The sequence below is a fragment of the Opisthorchis viverrini genome, assembly GCF_000715545.1.
Source record: "Opisthorchis viverrini unplaced genomic scaffold opera_v5_51, whole genome shotgun sequence".
Classification (NCBI taxonomy): domain Eukaryota; kingdom Metazoa; phylum Platyhelminthes; class Trematoda; order Opisthorchiida; family Opisthorchiidae; genus Opisthorchis; species Opisthorchis viverrini.
The window spans coordinates 601057-622344 of NW_008751707.1; the positions used below are offsets into that span (position 1 = coordinate 601057).

Sequence of the window (21288 nt, forward strand, 5' to 3'; positions counted from 1 at the left end):
ATATAAGGGAGCCATTTTGGTCCCTGAAAATTTCGATAGCTAGAGGTTTCCGAGAATTAGTCGAACGAATAGAATGGAACAATTCGCGCACGTTTTCAGCATTCTTTGCATCTTCAGTTTCTCCGGCCTTTCGGGTCAACCAAGCTTCTCGGTCTGCGCAGACACTCAGTTTCACCTGGCGTCCGATGATGCGCCGCGTGGAGTTGTGGTGATGGCCAGGTGGAATCTGTCACTTGGTCTCCAGCAAAGACACGGTCCTATCAGAAATCCAGTGCTAGGATGGGGTTGGCTGGGTTGTACCGCAAGCAGACATTCCGGCTTTGGGTAGCGCTTTGGATATTTTTTCCCAGTGGCCGTTTATATCCGATACCGTACCGTCCGGCGGTCATTCGAAGAGCTGATCTTAATAGTTTCGTTTGACTTCTGGGTCCACTGCCTTCTCACTGGATGAGTAAGGTGTGCGCAATTTGCGTACACCTGAAAAACGCAGTGAAAAGCAGCAGCGTACAAGTACACGGTCGGAGTCCATGCTGGCGTTCCAGAAGAAGCGGCAGACGGTGATCGACCCCCACCATCGATAAATGACGGTGGAGTTCTACTTGGATTCGGCGCTGGTTTGTTGGTGGGCGCCAGGTTGTCAAGCGATTTCCGCTGTTCCGGAAATTCGTACTGCAAAGGAACAGCCTGTGATCGACACACATCTAAAGTAAGCGGCCTCCATTGTCCGTGCGTCTCGTGTCCAAACCAAGATGACCACCCAATCGGGCCTCAGCATCGCTTAGTCTACCTACCTGGGTGTTCATATCACCAGCAACCATAACGATATCTAAGCTTTTTAGCCTGCTGCATAAGGGCACATAGAGCGTCATAGAAACTGTCCTTGGCAGATTCAGTGTTACGATCAGTTTGTTCGTAAGCAGACAGACAGAAGTTGCCAACTGTACCATACTAAGGCGACTATCAAAGGGTATCCATTCAAGTATGGACACTTCCGCTCGTTAGCTCAGTACAATACTCGCCCCAGCACAACCAGCTGCAGCGGCGTCTGCATCACCAGAGGTGCGCAGCCGGAACCTGGAAGAGAGCGGGGGGCAGTCAGTTCGATTACAGTACTTGCGTCCTGCGTTCTTGTTTCTGATAGACAACATACATCAATACAGCGGGAATCCAGTGTATGCGCATGAGCCACCTGTTGACCTACTTGCTTCAGTGTGCGAACATTAGAGGTGGCTAGGTAGACAGGCCTCCTGGGTTTGAAAACAGACTTCGAAGTGTTTAGGGTTATAACTGAACTCGGGCGTGAAGAAGCTGCAGCTGAGTGTGATGCAGGGCGAGCAGAACGGTCAGTCCTAGAGCTGGGACCTGTGGAGAAAATATTCAAATTTTGGTGGGGGAGGGTGAAAGATGGAAAACGTGAAAGTGTAAGAAGGGAAACGTCAGCAGTAGCATGTTTTCGCTTACCTGCCCTGCTGTATGCAGCAAGTAAGGCGACCCGGCTGATGATACCAGGCGACGGCCGACGTGGCATAAGAGTATTGTTAGTTGTGTATGTCATGGTTGTACGAGGGCTGAGACATTGCCAGGGCACCCACACCTAGACAGGAGGGCAATTAAGGTCCCCAACCAAAACCTTTAGCTCAAAAGCCTGACCGCAAGGCAGCGGTCTTAAGCTGGAAATGCAAGTGCATTACCATTTTTACGGAACGCATCGCCATACATGTTCCAACCCCCAACCTGGAGGGCCAGAAGACTGTGTTCATCAAACCTCTATCATGGACCAACCTGGTATGAGAGACTCTGTGAGTGTCGCGCGGACAACCTCCACTATACCTCGGTGGGTCGTCGAGGTACACAAACCGCCATACCACGGTAAGATCCAGTCCCTTCGTGACGGAATGTGCTTATAACCTGGTTTTTACTTTGTCCGCGGAGCTCTGCAGTTGAAGTGCAAAGATTTCATCACTAAGCGAGGTGACATCGACAGGGGAGCGCCAGCCACTAGATTCCGCACTCAGAATGTCACCTGGATTGGTAATGAAACGTTCTCAACTTAGTTGGTAAGCTTGCTAAAACAGGCTAACGAACAAGCAGCGCATCTGGGCTACCTATGTTCCTCAACATCCCCAAAGCCTAACTTTGTTCACGCCCTTTTTACAAAGTCTGTAAACTGTATGCGAGCCTGAGCATTGATTTTCATCAGTGGAGTTGAGCTCACCCATACATTTTCTGTTCATTTTTATTCCGCTCTTGTCCGACTGACTTTTTCTCGCGGGATTGGTTTAACTCAGTTCAGTCAAATAATTCACACATGCGCACACAAATACCAGAAGTAATCCTATCCGTCTTCCTTATTCTAATCGGGTTACAACAGTGGTACCAGAAAAGTATGGACCCATACTACTGGCGATATTACGACAGCCGTGGCAGCCGTTGCAGGAAAACGAGAAAGTTGCAGGGTTATAGAGGGAACTCACACAAAACAGCATTCACACTTTCAGGCACAGCATGAGATTAGGCAGGAAGCGCATTAGTATATAGTACAATACACGAAGAAAAGTCAACACTCCGTATTAAGTCTGTTTCGATTTGGTTGACCCGAATACATTATGAGAATAGGGAACGACTGGACTGGACGTACTAGTGACCTTTCATCCGCAGATCTGAAAATTCAACGCTAAAGGAAGTCGTCAACAAGAGTTAACCCACCATATTTCCCTGTGAAACGGCACAAATCTGCAACATTTACCATGCAAACAAGCCGCTACTGTGGACTTCCAATAAAAGAAGCGAGAATATCGGGTCATCTACATTCTTTTCACCGACCGTCCAGTATTTCAAACTGTTGGGACATTTTAAATCCATGCACAATTGCCAAAAAACTTTTACAGAGACTGTAAAAACTTGGCCGCCCCCAGAATTTTAACACTACGTGAAAGCCCCGTTGTTTACGTGGCAAGGTGGAAAAATACAGCTTGATTCATTCGCTCTATCGAATAGTGAGGTTCGTTTACACGAACTGCACCTATCGATCAGTCACTAGGTTTCCACTCACCGCTTAGAATCGACCTTGCATGTATTTTGTAATTGGTTAATCCACGTTTGAGTGAAGACGGTAGACGCCTGTACGGCTATGTCAGATCTTCGTACAGTCAACTCCTTGATCACTCCTACCTAGCTACCTCACACAATTCGGGTTTTAACAAACGCTCGTTATCAGGAAAAAATCCTGATATTCTTCGTGTGATTGACTCGCTTTACAATCACTCATGTCCTGTATCCACCTCCAGTGCTGTTTTCTTATTTCAGAATGAATAGTCCCGGTGACTGTTACTCCGCAGTGACCTGCAGTACCAATATCCTTTCTGATTAATGCCAACAAGCCAAAGAATCGCTGCGCTGTACGTTTGTCAAGGCGTAAGAAAATATACTGCAACTAAGAATAATGTTAATTGTCTGCCTCTAGACTGCAAGTTGGATGACTCTGAACCTGACAGAGGTTTTGTGTTGTATTCATTGCCATCTGGTGGGGATCTTAGGAATTATTGTGGATGCCGGTTATGTGAACGCGAAAGTGAACAGATGCTTGACTGAGCGGTCGTATTGGATATGATTCAAGGCGCCATAACGATCTCAAGCGGCTGTTGCGCGTGTAAGACCACTGGAAATTGCTTCTATGCAGCGCGAATTTCCGGAATGGTCGGCACGGTGTATCCGACTGTCTAGTCGGCTTGCAGCTCACATCGACCGCACTTCTATAATCTTTCGTTGATCTACCGACTACCAATCACTATGTAGCACATGTGTGGATACAGATCACACAGCTGTTGGGGAACTCTTCTATTTAAGCTACTCTGAAATACTTACCGGAGTGGAACTTCTTTTTCTAAGGACAGCCTGTGTAACCCGTATTGTAAAGATGTACCATTAGGAAGTGGTCAGTTGTACATCCTGTAACACTAGTTTCCAGTGAGTATGAAGTTAAATGTAATGCAGCTTGACGGTATTATGATACATAGCGCACATAAGCTAAGCCCCAGCCAATGATCTTCGAAAGGAACGTCGCTTTATTAACCCTGACCACCATTCAAGCCAATCAGTCGTCATGGTACGTTAGCGTCTTCCTTCGCCTCAGTTAAACATGCTTCTGGCCAGTGTCTACCCATTATGCGTATATCGTTCTGGAATGATGAATTTATTTTATTTAACTGGCAGGACATATATTGTGTCAAGGTCCGGAAAACTGTGGTTGAAGGGACTGTGGTAATCACAGGGGCACTTGGTAAAGCCACTGTCGTACTCAGTATAACTAATACATTCATTTAAACCGACAAAGGACGCAGTAACCCGGGGACAAAAAACGATATGTATACAACTCAGTGTCTGCATTGATCACGTCTTTACATCCCTGGATAATCTCCAGTTGGCCATAAACAAGGACAAACAAGTCAGCACTGTCAAAGCATTCCCAAAATACAAGACTCGATAGATATAAAGCAAATAACAATAACAAAAACTTGATGGGGACAAGTGCCATTTTACACAGTCTTCGGATGAACTTAACCATCAAGCACCATCACAGTGGTCGGTATCCTAAAATCTATGGGCATCCGTTGAAACACAGGAAATTCTCCGCGAGGAGTGAATTATCTCCCTCTTGACTGAACAGAACTTCCAAGCAGAAGCCTGCTGAATTCTATAGAAAGTTTACGTACACAGTGGTCTGTAAAGGTGCTCTCTTAAACCAACCGTGTTTAAAACTGTCAGTGAACATCAGAAGACCGTGAAAGTCCATGAGACGCAAGTGTATCCAGAAAAACATATCTTGAATTCTATTTATTTAGAAAGGTGTCGCCACGCTTCCAAAATTTCTGACAGGGTTCCATCCAACTTTTGACACCAGAAGTTACGAAGTAATTCTGCAAAACGTGGTCATCCGCAACACTAGGAGGTCGGAAAAATTGCACCTTGTGCTGCAGCACTGGGTGTCATTACCTCATCCAACATAATCCCGGCGCACGACGAACAGACAAGCTAGGTGGCCTGGCTAAGAAACGACAGACTTCCTGCAACCGGATCTGTCTGCATACCAGAATCAGCGGAACCACAACGGAAACGCACAACAGGTTGATGATTAGAAATGTGTCGAAATATTGGTAACCTGAGCGCGCTTAATAGTGGGTGATCAGGTAGGTGCTGGTGTTTTGTCGCGCTTGGCAGTCAGTTGAGTGGATATTTCTGCTTGCGTTATATAGTTTCTAATGTGTGGCTCATATCCTTCATTTAACTGGACAGTCGAAAGTAAACTTTCTTGTAGTCTTATTAGCCCATTCGCAACTTACGGTCCGTCTACCTCGAGACTAGTTGGTCATTATAGCGGTTTCTATTTTTAGTAGTTTTATTCTTTGGTTTGATTGGTCCATTCTCGATTTGCGTCACAGTCTGATTTTAACGCTACGCTTGAAGGCCAAGTTCTGTGTTCTGATTCTCTAATACTATTGCCTGGTGAGCCTTTGAAAATCCCAGAGTTTCCTCGGATTCTATCTGATATTGTTCACATATTTACTGCTTTGTTCATTCTCCGTGCACCGGTACGTAGTCATGTCTTTGAGTAGAACTTTCACCTTATTGATATAGCATCCATTGGCCTCACTTGAAGTACAGAATTTCCACTGGACCTTTAAAATCTTATACTGCCGACAGGCTATAATACCTGAAAAGGAGGAATAATTCAGACAGTGAATGGCCGTTCAAGGAGCCAATCAACGTTACAAGGTGGTTTAAAATTCTTTGACTGAAGCGCGAATGGCATCTTATCCTGCGTAATGTGCAGGTTACTCACACGGTTGATCAGCCACTCGTGTCCAGCTACTAGACGGAAAGCCGCAGGTTCGAAGATTTCTGGAGTTCCATGAGATTCTCACTGAGGAATATTCTCTGTAAGGTGAAACATTTATGCAGTGCTGCTAGAAATTTTGTCATAAGATTGCTTGATATATAGGGCGAAATATTTAATGCACTTTCGGAACCTCTTTATACCATCAATAAACATGTCTTGTTCTCATTCAACTGGGATTTTACCACCGGATCGATGAAAACGCGACAAAAACCCATTTGGATCCATCCTGGCTGATTGGTATGTGGATAATGTGGAGCTAAAATTAATAATAATGATGATAATAATAATAATGACTAAGGAACTGGAGTTTATAAACCTACATCCTGAGTATATCCTGGGAACACTGTAAAATCATAGCGTTGGTGAGATGCGCAAACCATCTCATCCATAGGTAGCAAACTGTCATCAGTTATATGAAAAACAGTATAGTGCGAGCTAAGCTTACATTCATTTGTCCTAATATACTCAAAACATCTAGAAAGTCCTTGAAATGAGATAGAAATACACGCAGCGTCGTCCTTGTAGAAATCACGAACCTGGAGCACAATAACTGTTCGATACTTATGTTTCCGTACGAGTCAATCGATTGCTCCTTTAATACCTAATAAGAGCGCCTCAGTGGGCGTTGAAAAGGAGTTTATATCGGTCTACACTAGAATTTACGTACTACATGGAGCTCTACACAACACTTGTGAGTTATTTCAACAAAGGAACAAGCTGGTACACGGTTTTGACATTTTATGAAACTAGTGGCGTATCACCAGAGAATGGACTTAGCAGCGGGCGTGAGGTTAATTATTTCTATTACTTTTCTGTATCATACGACAAAATTTCCTCATCCACCCGGTGGAGTCACTTTATTTTTTGCACCACATTACTTTCTCAGAAAATTTGTTCTCATCGGCATAATCCCAGGCATTTACGTCCACCTTGCGTTATTTATCACACTACTTGTCTCGATGGATTTGTATTCTACCTTGGTACACTGTAACTTTAGGAACAGTTTCTGATATGTGTGGTGATTCGCCGTCTGAGCTGCTGATTTGGCTCCACCCAAAAAAGAGTGATCACTTCTCCTTACCTGTAGTGAATATTCAAGGGCAGTATTCAGACCAAGATAGAGATCCACATGATCGACAGATAGCATCGAACGCTTCATCCATCCTGATTTTTTGAACATTCTCCAGCCTCTACTAGTTCGCTGAGACCCTCAATAGAGCCGCAATAGTTTTCATCACAAGACACATACTCGGTTGAGACGAGCCCCTGACTAATGTTTTTAATTGTTTTCCTCTGAAAGTTGTTTTATTAGTGTACTTTGACCCATATTACCTTTTATCTTCCAATTTTTGGAGTGGTATCTCAGACTAAACAGAGAGTGTCCTCACATAGGTTGTAACCTTTGACGATGATAATGTCGAACTCTTTCTAGTAATTAGGACGAACGTTCCCATTTTATCAACATGTACATGTTGCAGCAAATCTACAGCAGGGATGAAATTTACTCATGTTTATTTGAGTTCATACATTGACTTTGAGTTGCCTCCTGCTTAACAGAAATTGCTCACACGCGGGTTCCATGAATCATGGAAAAATTAAGTTGGTGGCATTTACTCGAAAAGCCCGCTACCAATACCATTCACAATCATCTGTCGCATGTCAAGGACATGGCTTGTACACATAACCTGGGGTCAGATTGGACTCATATAGCACAGAAGATCAATCCGTCAAACCCCTCCCCCAAACTGAATGTCACACTTCCGGGCTTTGGCTCCTGAACCTACGACTTTGTGGTGAGTTTTTGTTTTTGCTGTCACCAACGTCCTGTTCGCCATCCTAGGGATTGATTTCCCCAATATTTTTGTTCACTTGGCAACATAGCAATTCGCGACTTGTTGACTACACCACCCGATTGAGAGTGCAGACATTCGGTTCATCTCGTCGTCACCGTTTGTGACTAGCCTCAGCGCATTAAGCAATATAATGCTAAAGGTAGATCCAAAGGTCAGATATCGTTTTCTTAAGCGGGATCTATTTAAATATTGCTGTCCCACAGGTTGTTCCGAGCTAAACCGGTCAACGCAGAGGCGACTTCCGACCGCGTGCATCGACAGTCCTTTGTTAGTGCCACTTCAACCACCTGGAAACGATCCAGTGACTGCTTTTCCCTGAATAGGATAAGCATGATATTCGCTATGTAGCATCCAGAAAAATCTCAGCGGTTTGAGTTGTGCGTCTCCAGCCAGATTGACCTTGCTATTGAGAATAATCTTGGTGGTACATTGACGTACGAGAGGCTCCCAGTCGCCGGGGTATATTACACACGAGGGCAGCTATGACAACATTAGGTCTTTTCGAGTTCTTTCGAGTCTTTGGAGTTCCTCCGCATGTCTTTTGATCGCAGTAACGCTAATCTCAAGCGCTTAATTCACGCTTGTCATGGCTTAAGTTTCGTTCATTCATATGCATATGACATTCTGGTTGATGATAAACGTCTCGAAAGCCTGCGCCATCTGTTCATCGGTTTTAGTCATTACGGCATACGATCACTGCCGATAGATAACAAATTAATAGAGGGTAAATAGAGTTTATTAAACATCGAACTTCATCATTGGAACTGGATGCTTTACTGTCGAAGATGCAGGCAACTACTGGTTAACAAGTACCGATGCTGATTACAATTTACTAACATTTCAGTGATTTCTTGCCCAGAATGGAGGAGCCAGTCCACCAGGGCGCAAACACCCTCACGCATACAACAGGCGTACTCAAAATCTACACTGAGACCTCATTGACTCGTCGCACGATAATTCGGTGAATGGGGCGCCACGTTGCGCGAGAGACCCGTGCGTCGACATCTCACCTCCTACGACTCTCGCGCTAACTGCTTATTGCTCTCCGCTACTCAGCCCATTTGGAATAGTTAATTCTGTTTTTCCTCTATGCTTGCCTATTCCTCAAATCCCTCTTTACCTCCCCACTTTAACTTGGCAATATCCAACCATTAAGGAAGGAACTTCTCCAACTCACAAACTCGTACCAACTTCACTGAATGTACAATCTTTTCTAGCTCTGCACTCATGAAGGTCATCCCCCTTGCACAAAAGAGAAGCCTACACAATATTTCCTGGCATAGATCTGTTAGCAATCTGAGGGTTGTGACGCGTGATCTAGTGAGTGACCGGTACAAATACTCTCCCCTAGAGAAGGAGAAGGTGTTGATGAAATGGTAGGTGATGTTAACCTGCGACGAAACGGTCTGGCCAGGCGTTGCTTACCTAACTAGGTGGCAGACGAGACAGGTGGAAATGTAGAAGGATGTGATGAATTTGTATTTCTGATAGCAGTGTTCACAGTCCACGTAGGAGTACTGTATTCCATCAGATCAGTGTATGCTGGTTCAAGGCGTTTATTGGATACGGCAACAGGTTTGTTGAGTAAATGGACAGTGGGATGTTTTTATGAACGGGAAATAACACGGAAAGAGCCATCGTATGGAGGTTGTAAAAGCAGTTCCACGCGGTCGCAGCGCACTAACACATGGGAACAAGTTGTAAGGTCTGGGGCGATGTAAGATCGTTTGGTGTCGGTGGTTAATAATAGCGTGGTTGAGACATGTGAGTCTTTAAATGAGCTACGTAAGTGGCAGGGTCAGTAGAAAGTTGAGATTTTGAACTGAAAAATTGGCCTCGGATATGGAGAGTCGTGCCAAAAACTAATTCTGCTGGTGAAGAGTGGATGGAAGCACGAAACATTCCACGCATATATAGGAGTATTGAGGGTAACTGAGCAGACCAGCTGGTGGAGATGTTTTGTGCTCGCAAAGCAGTCCTCAAATGCCGACGAAATCGTTCCAGTAGACCATTTACTTGAGGATGGTATACCATAGTGCGAATACGTGTGCATCTCATCAGTTTGGTGAGGCGATGAAGTTGGAGGTTGGTGCGGTTGAAGGTGAGGGAATATCTTGTGCTGGAAGATCTGACTGGTATAAGTGACATGTCGAGCTCACAAATTGTTAGTGACGCGTGATCTATTGAGTGACTGCTACAGATCACCTGGTGCCTCGCTTCTACTTTGAACAAGGGTGAACTCGTTATCGGATCCCTTTCCTCCAAATACCTAAACATCGATTCGAACTACGTAGTAGGCTGTATCAGTATGAGTGCGTTGAGTAGAATGCGGACGAATGGACAATCCTGCCTTGGCTTCAGCAGGATCTCGGAAAGAGTGGCTATTTGGTTGGGTAATTATGGTAAATTTCATTCGAGCGTTCTAATTCTAATCGGTTGGTTGACTGATACTTAGTTACCAAGTTGGTGCGACCTTACAGCGTCCTGGGGATTTTTGTCAGGCATGTGGATGAATAAGGCAGTCTGAGTGACTAACAGGACCTGGGCGGCACCAAAGAAAATTTCTTACTCTATCGAGTTATTCTCACGAGAATCGTGGGTCGATCAAAATGTCGACCAGGTCGAAATTCAACGCGAAATATAGTTCAAGCTTAGAAGAAAATTAAAGGTAAAATTTGAGGAACACATAATGGAAGGGTCCGAACACTGTAATCTGGCACAGAAAAAGCGGTTTCACATGAGGTGTGTGTCGGGAGTATGGAGGTTTAAGTAAGGAAAATAAAAGGATAAATTCAGATGGTGAGCAACTAAAACAATCTCGAAACGGAGCTAATAGAATGAAAAAATTAAAAATCCAGACACCGAAGAAAAGGGTATACATACAGTACCGTAAGCGACATGGTAAGCAAAGGAGTACACAACTGTATCTGTTTCTGGCGAATTTCAAACAGTTATTTCCTTATAAATCCGGTTCCCGAATTTCTCCGGAAAGCTACACTGCTTCTTCACGTCGTGCATTACTCAGCCGTACGGGCAAGCCCAAGAAGTGGATAAACCGTACAAACCGGCGACTAATCAGATACGTTGGTCCGCTTACCTGAAGATGCACTTGTCCCACTTCGGCAAAACGGATGCCGAATCACTAATCCTACACCGGCCAGTGGACAAGCGACCCCTTCCATTACGCTGATCTGAAATGCAAACACCATCAAGAACTCCTCTCACGTTACCTTAGAATTCTCGATTTCCATGACTGTTCTACAGGTTTCCCGTTACATATCTATGGGAGTTTCAGTGTTTTCGACATAGGTCATGCACCAGTTCAACGTCCAGCAGCTCAAATGAGCCACTGCCGTGTTGTTATAACTCCACCGCAGCTGTGGAACCCGAGCGCCTTGCTCAGTTTTTCGGAAGATTGCGTTCACCGAGAGGCTGTGTCTGGTGCACACGATTGCATGAAAAATAACACACGTTTCAGTCTCCTCAGTTCTGTGGGTGTGGCAGCCAAGTGAAGATAATAGGCTCAGTCCCCCCCTACCCCGGACACGACGGCGAACCGATAGAACCGAGTAAGGTGATCAAGGGTGCACGGTTCACCTAATCCTCTTAGAAATGTTGGCTAGACAGACCGACCGATCTTCAACAAGCGGAATTCCGATTAGGCGATGAGCGCGCACGGACAGTATGAATGGTGGAACCTATCCAGGCTCGCCAACCGAACGATCGATAGCTATCGGTTATCTTGATGTGCAGTCAGAGCGTGAAAACGAAACACCGGCTTTCCCGGAGGTACAGGCAGAAAGGGAAGTCTTCCTTGAAATCGTAACTGCTTGTCAGCAGCAAGAGTGTATTTCGGTTAGGTCGCAGCACGATGCAGTAACAGGTTTCAACGTCCCAATCTTTTCCAGGAAAGTTCAACTACAAGGGGAGAGACATTATGCTTTCGTCGACTTACTGCAATCATTCGTGTTCAATCTTACGACAAGAACTTCCACTTTTAGGGTGTCAGAAGGCGTCCAGATAGGTTATAGTGCTTGAACCTGTTTCAACTGATAGGAGAAACGATCGGCATAATTAAAATTCTCTAGGTATGTTCACACGAGAATGAGCGCTGCTAGCATGTCTTTCTTTCATAGTCGAACTAACCTCAGAGGATATAATCAAACACAACTTGCAGTCAGTACGGGAGATGATTGGTGAACAACGCCTCCGACGGCAGTCCCGTTCACAAAATTAGAATAAATTAGCAGTAGAGTCGAGCGGTAAACCACATTGCACTGGGGTTTTATGTGTCTTAATCTAAATGTATACAGAAAACACTGCTCCTTAAAATAACGGAGGACAGTTTACATATTTTCGGTCAAACGTCAGCCCGACTTTGCATGGAGCTTAGTACGTGAACAGTGGGACGACAGTTTTTTGTATGCCATTCAACCAAGATAGTCTAACTAGGTACACTGTTCTTGTCGATACTAGATAGGTGGACTAATGGAATGAGAGTCACGCATCAATTAAGGTAAATTTGGGTAGCAATCGTGTTGGTTGGCAGCTAATATGTTATGGGAAAGGTTATTAGAGACATCGAATGCCCACTGATATTACAGCAAACTGAGAAATTGCTGGATAGTTGACTGCGCCTAGAGACGGGTTTCAGTGACCTCACTATAAGGCAGTACTTTCTCTGAAAAGGTCAGTCAATCAGGCAATGAAACTGCTGGAAAGAACATATTACCAATTCATGAATAAAACCTAAGGGAATATTCGGCGTTCTCAATCTGAAACCATAAAGAAAAATTCGCAGAGCTTCTGAACGTAAGGCTTTCAAGCGTGCTTTTGAGCTAGGGTAAGGCCGCATTCTTTCACTCCGGTGGTACTTGGAAAAGCGGCGTCAACAAGTGAAACACGACGTTCCAATTGATCGAATATTCGTCCAAATGACTCATGAGGTGGACCTCGTGTTACAAATGTAGTTAACTGTTGTGGGGTTTGCAAGATATGTATTGTTCATATTCACATCACTCTGGTTTGAACGATCGTTCTGTTGGTCTGGCGTAATTATTCTGGTGATTCCACATCAAATCTGAATAACATTACAAAAGAGAGGTGCATCTGGGTTTTATTTGAGTATCCCCTTAACACCAGCCTAAATTACCAACGAATGAAGGTGCTAGACAATAAGTGAAAGCATGTCTAAAGCATGTTTCACCTCAGCCACACACTGAATCGTCTTCATTCCAGTTATTTGCACAGTTCTCCTCCAAGTCATTCAGCATTCCACATCCTACCCCTTGATGGGCCTCAAAGTTCTTTTGATCGAACCATTTTCAATGAATTTAACACGAGGTTTGCTACGGTCGTTGCTCAGTATTTGACGGGTACTGTGACACATTACCCTTCCAAATCCTCATATTTTACCAGTCATTCTTCACTTATGTCGAACTGCCTGCCAACAGCCGTCACGTTTGAGTTAGAGTATTCTTGTTATTAATTGGTAATTTCTGACGGAGTTCAAGTGGTGGTCATTTAACCGTTCACCAGCTGACCTCCTACAACAAACTTACAACCCTTTCCACATCGTCGTGATGCGCCATGCTGCTACAGATTTTTCGAAACTATCATGGCCAGCGCTATTCAAAAGTGACATCAAACAAGGTCCAGCAGAAACTTTCGGTGGCCGTATGCCTCCGATTTTTTAATCACCTAAACAAGGTATCCAGCTTTGGTACCGAACGTACCTTCACAGTGTACTCTTCTACCGAAATTCGAAGTACTCAAATCGCAGTCTGTAATAAATATAGTAGTACCATATCCACACGGACGCTTTGCCACCAGCTACTTCAAGTTTATTCGTAATGTACTACTCATAAGTTTGGTGAAAATCCATCGACAACCCACGACCGGTTTCGCCCTTCTTGGGGCTCATCAGGTAGGCGCAGTCCCCGGGTTTCCGTCAACCTTATGTTCTACTTGAAACATCAAGTTTACGTTTACAGGGTATTCACCTATGAGGAAGCAAATTAAATACAAGGAAATCAGAAGAGAAACCTGAACTTGTCATCCTAGAAGGTGCTGATGATGGCCCTCTAATATTGTTCGCAATATAGCATTCTTCCATAACACTTGGCCTTATCTTTTTAAGTGGTCCTGATGTTATCCAATACTTGCCAGTCAATCAATAATCAGTATTAGTCTTCACCTGTATTAGCGTGAACGGCCTGTCCAATTAGACCATGCTCTTGAGACGGCCCTATAAAAAAGACTAAAAGTCGGGTGATTGTGGTAACTGCCTAACAGGATTTTCATAAAGGAAACTACTCACAAGGTTGCTGAAAACTCTTCGTGTTTTTAAGCACCTACCTGATGAGCCCCAGGAAGGGCGAAACCGGTCGTGAGTTGTCGAGAGATTCAGCTGGGTTCCTGGTGAGTCTCTCGAAAGAACCAAATTAGTTTGCAGATGAGTGTATATTCGCTAATTTCGTGCAATTTGGTTTCAAGTAGAACATAAGGTTGATGGAAACTCGGGGACTGCTCCTACCTGATGAGCCCCAAGAAGGGCGCAACCGGTCGTGGGCTGTCGAAGAGTTTTCAGCAACCTTGTGAGTGGTTTCCTTGATGAAAATATACTGCGATATCTCGAATATCGTGCCAACTGAATCATGAGGCGGCCTGTGTGCAGCACATTCAGCTGGAGGACATCATAAACGAGAGATCCAATTGAGTCTTCCGTGAAAACCAAATTGATTTGCAAATGCCTGACAGGATCTTTCCAGCCAATCCAACTGGTGATAAATTTTGCCGTTGAAACGACCAGGATAATTTAGGAATACTACGGACACGCATTAACTGGTTACAACCACAGTCTGATGAAATTGTTCCCGACTGCTGACTGCGAAAGTTTACAACCGTTCAAGGGGCTCAAAGATCAGTAAGATTAAACTGTTCTCACCATGAGAAAGAAGTTCAGATGAACTCCGCACAGAAAACCGCAACCCAAAACTTAACCTCTGGAAAGTGCCGAGTACATTAGATCCCGCTTGAAAGAAAACCTTAGGAAATTTTCAGTCTAAGTGGAAAAATAACTCGTTTGTAAAGAATCGGGGAAAGATATTTGTGTTCTAAAAAACACGGGTGTCACTTCCATGAGTCATCTCAACGTAGCTTCTCCGACTGCAGTTTTCCAGCCTGTACAGCTTATTATCTCGCAGTCATTCTTATTGAGGCTTACGTTTAAGCTTACACTCCTTCATAAGTGACGATATCAGTAGAGAACTGACGTGATGGAACGAACTCGACCGGTTTTTTCTTGTACCGCAGACATTCTCGTTAAGGTGGAACCTGGCAGTCAGTCTGTCATAATTTCCACTGACGAACCGTTCAACAGTAATATTGACAACTGAAGCCCTTGTGCTGCATCTACAAGCATGTCAATAAGTAATGGACAATCGATAGTAGTTACGATTTCAAGGAAGACTTCCCTTTCTGCCGGTGTTTCGTTTTCACGCTCTGACTGCACATCAAGATAACCGATAGCTATCGATCGTTCGGTTGGCGAGCCTGGATAGGTTCCACCATTCATACTGTCCGTGCGCGCTCATCGCCTAATCGGAATTCCGCTTGTTGAAGATCGGTCGGTCTGTCTAGCCAACATTTCTAAGAGGATTAGGTGAACCGTGCACCCTTGATCACCTTACTCGGTTCTATCGGTTCGCCGTCGTGTCCGGGGTAGGGGGGGACTGAGCCTATTATCTTCACTTGGCTGCCACACCCACAGAACTGAGGAGACTGAAACGTGTGTTATTTTTCATGCAATCGTGTGCACCAGACACAGCCTCTCGGTGAACGCAATCTTCCGAAAAACTGGGCAAGGCGCTCGGGGTTCGCAGATGCAGTTAAGTTACAGGAAACTAATCCACGAAAAAATGACAATAAGGTAGACGTGACCAAGCTGTCTACAACCGACGGCACTAGATCCCACTTGGCTGACACTCGAAGAACGAGACGTAATCGTCGTTCCGCTCGTAACTGGAGTTTGAACCCCGGTTTGACTTTGGAATTAGCTTGGGTTCCCCCGTCCCTGTGATTAAACGACCCATCGACAATGTCATTTTGGCACTCTCCATTTACTTTGATTATATTCATCATTAAAAGCTTTCTATCCACAGCTTTCTTGGAAGAAGGTCTTGTAGAAATAGTGAGGTTGTGAGCGCTCAAGGGCATAGCCTACCTAAAATTTTTGCCCGAAATCTGAATTATCTCTTACTATCTGGCGTATTTGATGCTACATACAGTGTCTCTGCATGAGTGTTTTGTGAATCCTACTCACTGATTGGTTTCTGTGGATAAGTGTGAGGGGGTGTTAAAATGTCGCTGAGGGGATCCCACTTCTGTATTCACCAGCTTCCTCAGAATGTTATCGCGATACCACAATGGAAAAAGGTGACATATTGCATAACTAATACAACCCGTCTTCCCTTCGAATAACGCCTAATATCCTCGTGTTGCGAAATCCTATCCCGAAATATACCACTTTGAGAAGTATGAGCACCGTACATTCGTGTAACCTGGTCTGGTCAGGTGTCTGAACAATGTCATGAAGACGAAATTGTCTTTACGAGTATGTACGATCTTATGATGTGATCTCAATCTGTATGGCATATATATACTAATTGAAGAAACTACCTTGTGGTTGACCCTTAGGTCTCATCTCATTAAATGAGCACCAAAAATGGTTACTATCACAACATACCACCTTTACTGAGTGAATACAGTCAATCTTTTCCGTGGAATTTTATCCACTCTTTTTGCTGTGGGATGATCACATGAAAGAACCTATGAAATGATCCGTTTCAAAAGATTGTTTTCATACGTGGTGATGGAATGCATGTTAACGTGCGCCTCAATTCGTGAATTGCTATATTTAGGTTTGTAACACTGCACTCGCACTGATGAACAGCTCATGATTTAACAGGCTCGTTTGTAAAGGAGCTGCATACGGTAACCTTAAAAACTGCATCCTGCTGCACTGCATGGAAACCAAATGGTATATTAATATCCTATCAAAATGTTTAACTCCTCCTTTGATGGAAACATGCATGCAGTGGTATTCTTACCTCTGATGTTTGCGCAGGGGGAACATTTACAACACATATTTACCACACAACAGCCCTGATTAGGACTCCTTCTTACCAAAGTGTTGATGTTCGCTGATCGTAAGGATGGACTTTATAAGAAGTTGTTTACCACGCCGAAATTCTTAGAAAAACGGGTCAATACAGTGTCGGCCTAGTCCACGTCTTTTGTACCATTATCAAAGTTGAAGTGCACCCATCATCGTGATCCCTCTTCGCAAAGGACTAACATAATAGCTAAAGAAGGTTGTGTCTTTTTCTGTAAGAATTCATTGTTCGGCTGAGATCTTGTTGTACTTCGTGTCCTCAGAATACCACTCTGCTCAACTTCGCTTAGAAGACAGCCTGGTGTTTTGGTCATAGAGGAAATTATCTTCCTGATTTTCTGCCACTCTGATTTTGTTTTCGAAATTCTTTCTCCCATAGTTATGATGCTCTTTGTCGGGGTGTCCGGTTTAGAAGTGTGAATGCAGACGTCGCGCTCAAAATGGTTTAATTTTAACCCATCTAAAATTCAAGTACTTGCATGCACTTTTATCCCTAGTCCATTCAATATGAAGACCATCAAATTTAATGCGGGGTATAATTAACCCGTACTCATTTGAGAAGATATACCAGATCATCAGAAACATCAACAGTTGAAATCAAGTGATCAAGGGAAAGATTTATGAAACAAGTAATGGACAGAGTTAAATCTGAGTTGTCCTGACCGCATAACCCGAAACTCGTCAGTGTCTACACAAGAGATGCAAAAATCGACGTCACGAAACGAAAATGCAGGGGTTAAAATTATGAGCGGTTTTGAACCAGGATAATTTCTTCTATGCTCAGATAAGTATAAAATAACACTTGCCGCATCCTTGGGTGAAATAATTGAGAGTTAGTAAAGCAATTCTCGAACGCGAGTCAATAATGCTGCCTAGTGAAACATTCTCATGCAGGTTCAAGCTACACTTGACACAATGGGAGCGTGGATCCGACATCTACATTGTATGTTGTGGAGCTTGCATTCAAGCATTTTGATTATGTTATTTCTCAAAGACGAACTCGTCAAGGTTGGTTCAATGTCCAGAGCTTACTTCTGCTACTATAAAACATTCGGTAGGACGTTCCGTTACCATGTGCACACAAAAGTTATATCAGCCTACTCTTCTTATCTATCTAGTTGTCAAGTCATGAGTCAGTGATGCGGTTCGGGTAATGATAGCTGAAGTATGCCACATGAATAAACAGACTGGTTGTAAGTCCAATGCCATATATCATAGACCACTCAGACGAAAAGTATTTACCTCATCGTCCTCAAAATCGGTACACAATGAAAACCCAGTATTTTATAAACAGCGCGGATGTTTAGGTTTTATAGAAGAATGTATTGTTATTTCAGATAACAATCCCAGAAATCTAGAGAGGATTCTTACATGAATTGGACCATATTTTTGGAGAAAAACGAACTTCTTTTTTAGATAGCTGTCTCCACTCTATTGCGCATGCAATGGTGCAAATTACGTAACAGTCGTTTTCTGTTGAGAAGGCTGCTTTGGCTGTAGATCGCAACTTTAAAACACCAAGTACTCGGTTTAGAGGGGAAATACTGGATTCTGATACGTCATTATGGGCAGTACTCACTAAACTGATGATATTTTGGTAATAAGTGGGGTCAAACTATGCTGATAAGCCAGACAGCCCTTACAGTTGTTTCGTTCCTATTGGGGGTCACAAGATGTACGCACCTTAGGAAATCCCCGGAGTTTTCAAGCCCATGACCTCCCAGACAGTAGTTTGAGCATCTAACAATCTGCAATTCACTCGGAGTTGCAGAATGGAACGGCTGTACAATGCTCCTTGACCTTTTAGCATAGGCCAGATTCACTTACAGGACGAAATCTCACATATGTATTCGCTAGGTTGCAAGTTAGAACTTGAATAATGCGTTTCATTCGGAAATAGACATTTGAACCTTTGGCCACTTCTCTGTTTTATTTTCCACCATTTAAACGTCGAATCAATGTAAAATTTCCTGAAATAGATTCTCAGGGACTTCTAGAGGCCAGAAATTTAGAAACGATTTAGGGTATCCTTTCAAAAGAGACCTGTGAATAAAGGCCACTCACCAAGAGAATCAACAACGATAACTAGACGCAAGATTTGTACCAGATTTCCAAAAGATGAAGGGGAAAACCGTACCCTTCTAGAAAAAACAGTTTTGGTCCCTGAAAAAGCATTTTACCCTTAAAGCAAGCCCACACTCCCAATGAACTACTAGAAGATGCGAAGAAATGCTGTATGTTCCAAAGGTCGGCTAGCAACTTTGAACACTACAAGCTAACATTCTTAGGGTTAATTGACTGCTCAATACTAGTTAGAAGGCCGTCAATATAATTTACAGAGCTTACCCAGCACAAACCCAGCAAACTTCAGCTGGGCATTTTGTTTAAGAGACGGGAACATGTATGCCAGTCGAATCAGTTACATGCCATGTCCTGTAATGTTTCCAGTCATGTGCAAACAAAATCGCCTACACTTCAGTCAGGGTCGTTTCGAAATCCCCTACCTTTAGTCGCTTCCAATTCTTAATGCCATTTCTGTGACTGTTCTTGGAGAGATTTTCGCTGGTAAAGTTTTAGAATAGAAGACAAAGCTTCAAAATACATCCTAAGCTGATTGGATTTTTGATTGCAGATCGGGCGGCTGTTGATTGACGAACATTTGACTTACGCAAGCTCTCAGTATTGTGATATACTGCCTAATGAGCTTTATCCGCTACTTTAGCGACCACCGTGTGTCACTGAGTACTGACTAGCGCATCATTTCTTTGCAGACATTGGAAATTCTAGTACGCCAAAAAGACGCTGAAGACCACACATATTTGAAGATAGAGTACAAGTAAGTTATCGTTAAAATGGAATTGTCTTTCAGAGTACCAGTTTTTCTGTACTCTGCCAACCTTGTGAGAGGACAAAACTTAAGCAGATGGGTAGAGGCTGTTGCAAAATATCTGCAGTGTGATATTCGAAGTATCTCAACATGACATGGAAGTATGCGTGACACGCACTATCTTTACTTCAAGGGAAAGCCTCACTCGAACACAGCCGCAGCCCTCGGCCTTTAAAGATTTTTCAGCCAAACGGTATACTGTTGTTCAGTCGCGCACATGTTCTACGATAATTCACCGAGCCAGGGCGTCTAAAAGCCAGCTTTTCTGTGGTGATATCTCTTTGGGGATCAGTTAACTTACGCAACCACCCTCGTTTCGTGGCCTTGTTTTAAGACAAAGACAAACTTCAGAGAGATGCACTCACCGTTGTACAAACATGAATGCAGTACCTACATGAAAATTAAATGACAACACTTCTTGGGTGAAAGCAACGTGCAGTAAAAAGCAAAATACTTCAGGAAGAAGAACAAGTTCCACAGCCTCACGGAAAGTCACAACATCGGTTTTCTGACAAAAATATTCAAAGAGGAGGCTCTTTCTGTAAAAAAGTTTGGATTCCTATCAGTACACATTTTTAGCAAAACACAGGTTATATGATTATGTGATACAAAATCGCGCTCCTTCGCCAAGCAAACTAGACGGGGTGTTTGGCCCCGGCTACTATTGTGAGGTCACCTTGATGCAATTCACAGAAGTCTCATGGAATGAGATACTTCTAGATTATTAACTCCCAAATAAGGATATTACAAACGTCAAATGTGGATTCTATTCGTTAAATTGACTCCGACTGAGCGGTCAGTCCGAAGCACTATGGGTAAACCATAAGGGCTGAGATAATAGAGCTACAAAAGTTCGAACGCGGTGTCAGCAAACATATATGCTACCCCTCACCAACTCTTACCGTCCCTACTCTAAGGACGGAGTGGAGACATCCACCTATTCAGAAAGAATACCGTATATTCGTTCAGGCGCGTTGATGAATGACACTCTGTATCACGCCATACGTCACCGCTGATCTATAGGTCTGTGTGTAAAATAGAGTAAAATGTACCTAGCGTAAGGCGACCTGGAAAATGTGGATGCATTTAATAAACAGGGCTTGCGGAATTACGTTCACGAGATCATTTACGACGAACTCTGCATCGTGAATTCGATGCTCTTGAGCGTACAACAGACAGTCCATTCAAGCATGTGTATTGTTTGCATGAGCGTCATTAATACCATGTTTTCATGGATTCGTGTTTTCATGTAAATGTCGAAGAATCCCCTAATTATAAACTTCAACTTCAACCTTGAAATAGCCTCACTGTAGCGTGGCTAGCAAGGCTAGGATGCATGTTTTTTTTAATTATAATTGGATTCATCATGCTATAGGCTATCGGCAAAAATGAGGTAACACACTGGGCAAACTCCACTTTCGGCCACCCAAGGTTTGCTAAACATCTCATATATATATATATATATATATATATATAT

At 43.6% G+C, this 21288-nt stretch overlaps 1 protein-coding gene across 1 annotated transcript in view; it reads left to right on the forward strand.

The window, feature by feature from the left end:
- Positions 1-581: 581 nt before the first annotated feature.
- Positions 582-21288, forward strand: part of T265_03521 (hypothetical protein) — a gene marked incomplete at both ends in the record, with an annotated part of 22784 nt that continues 2077 nt past the window's right edge. Inside the window, one exon of the mRNA XM_009168033.1 lies at positions 582-706. Coding sequence (XP_009166297.1) covers positions 582-706 — 125 coding nt within the window. The remainder of the gene's footprint in view (positions 707-21288) is intronic.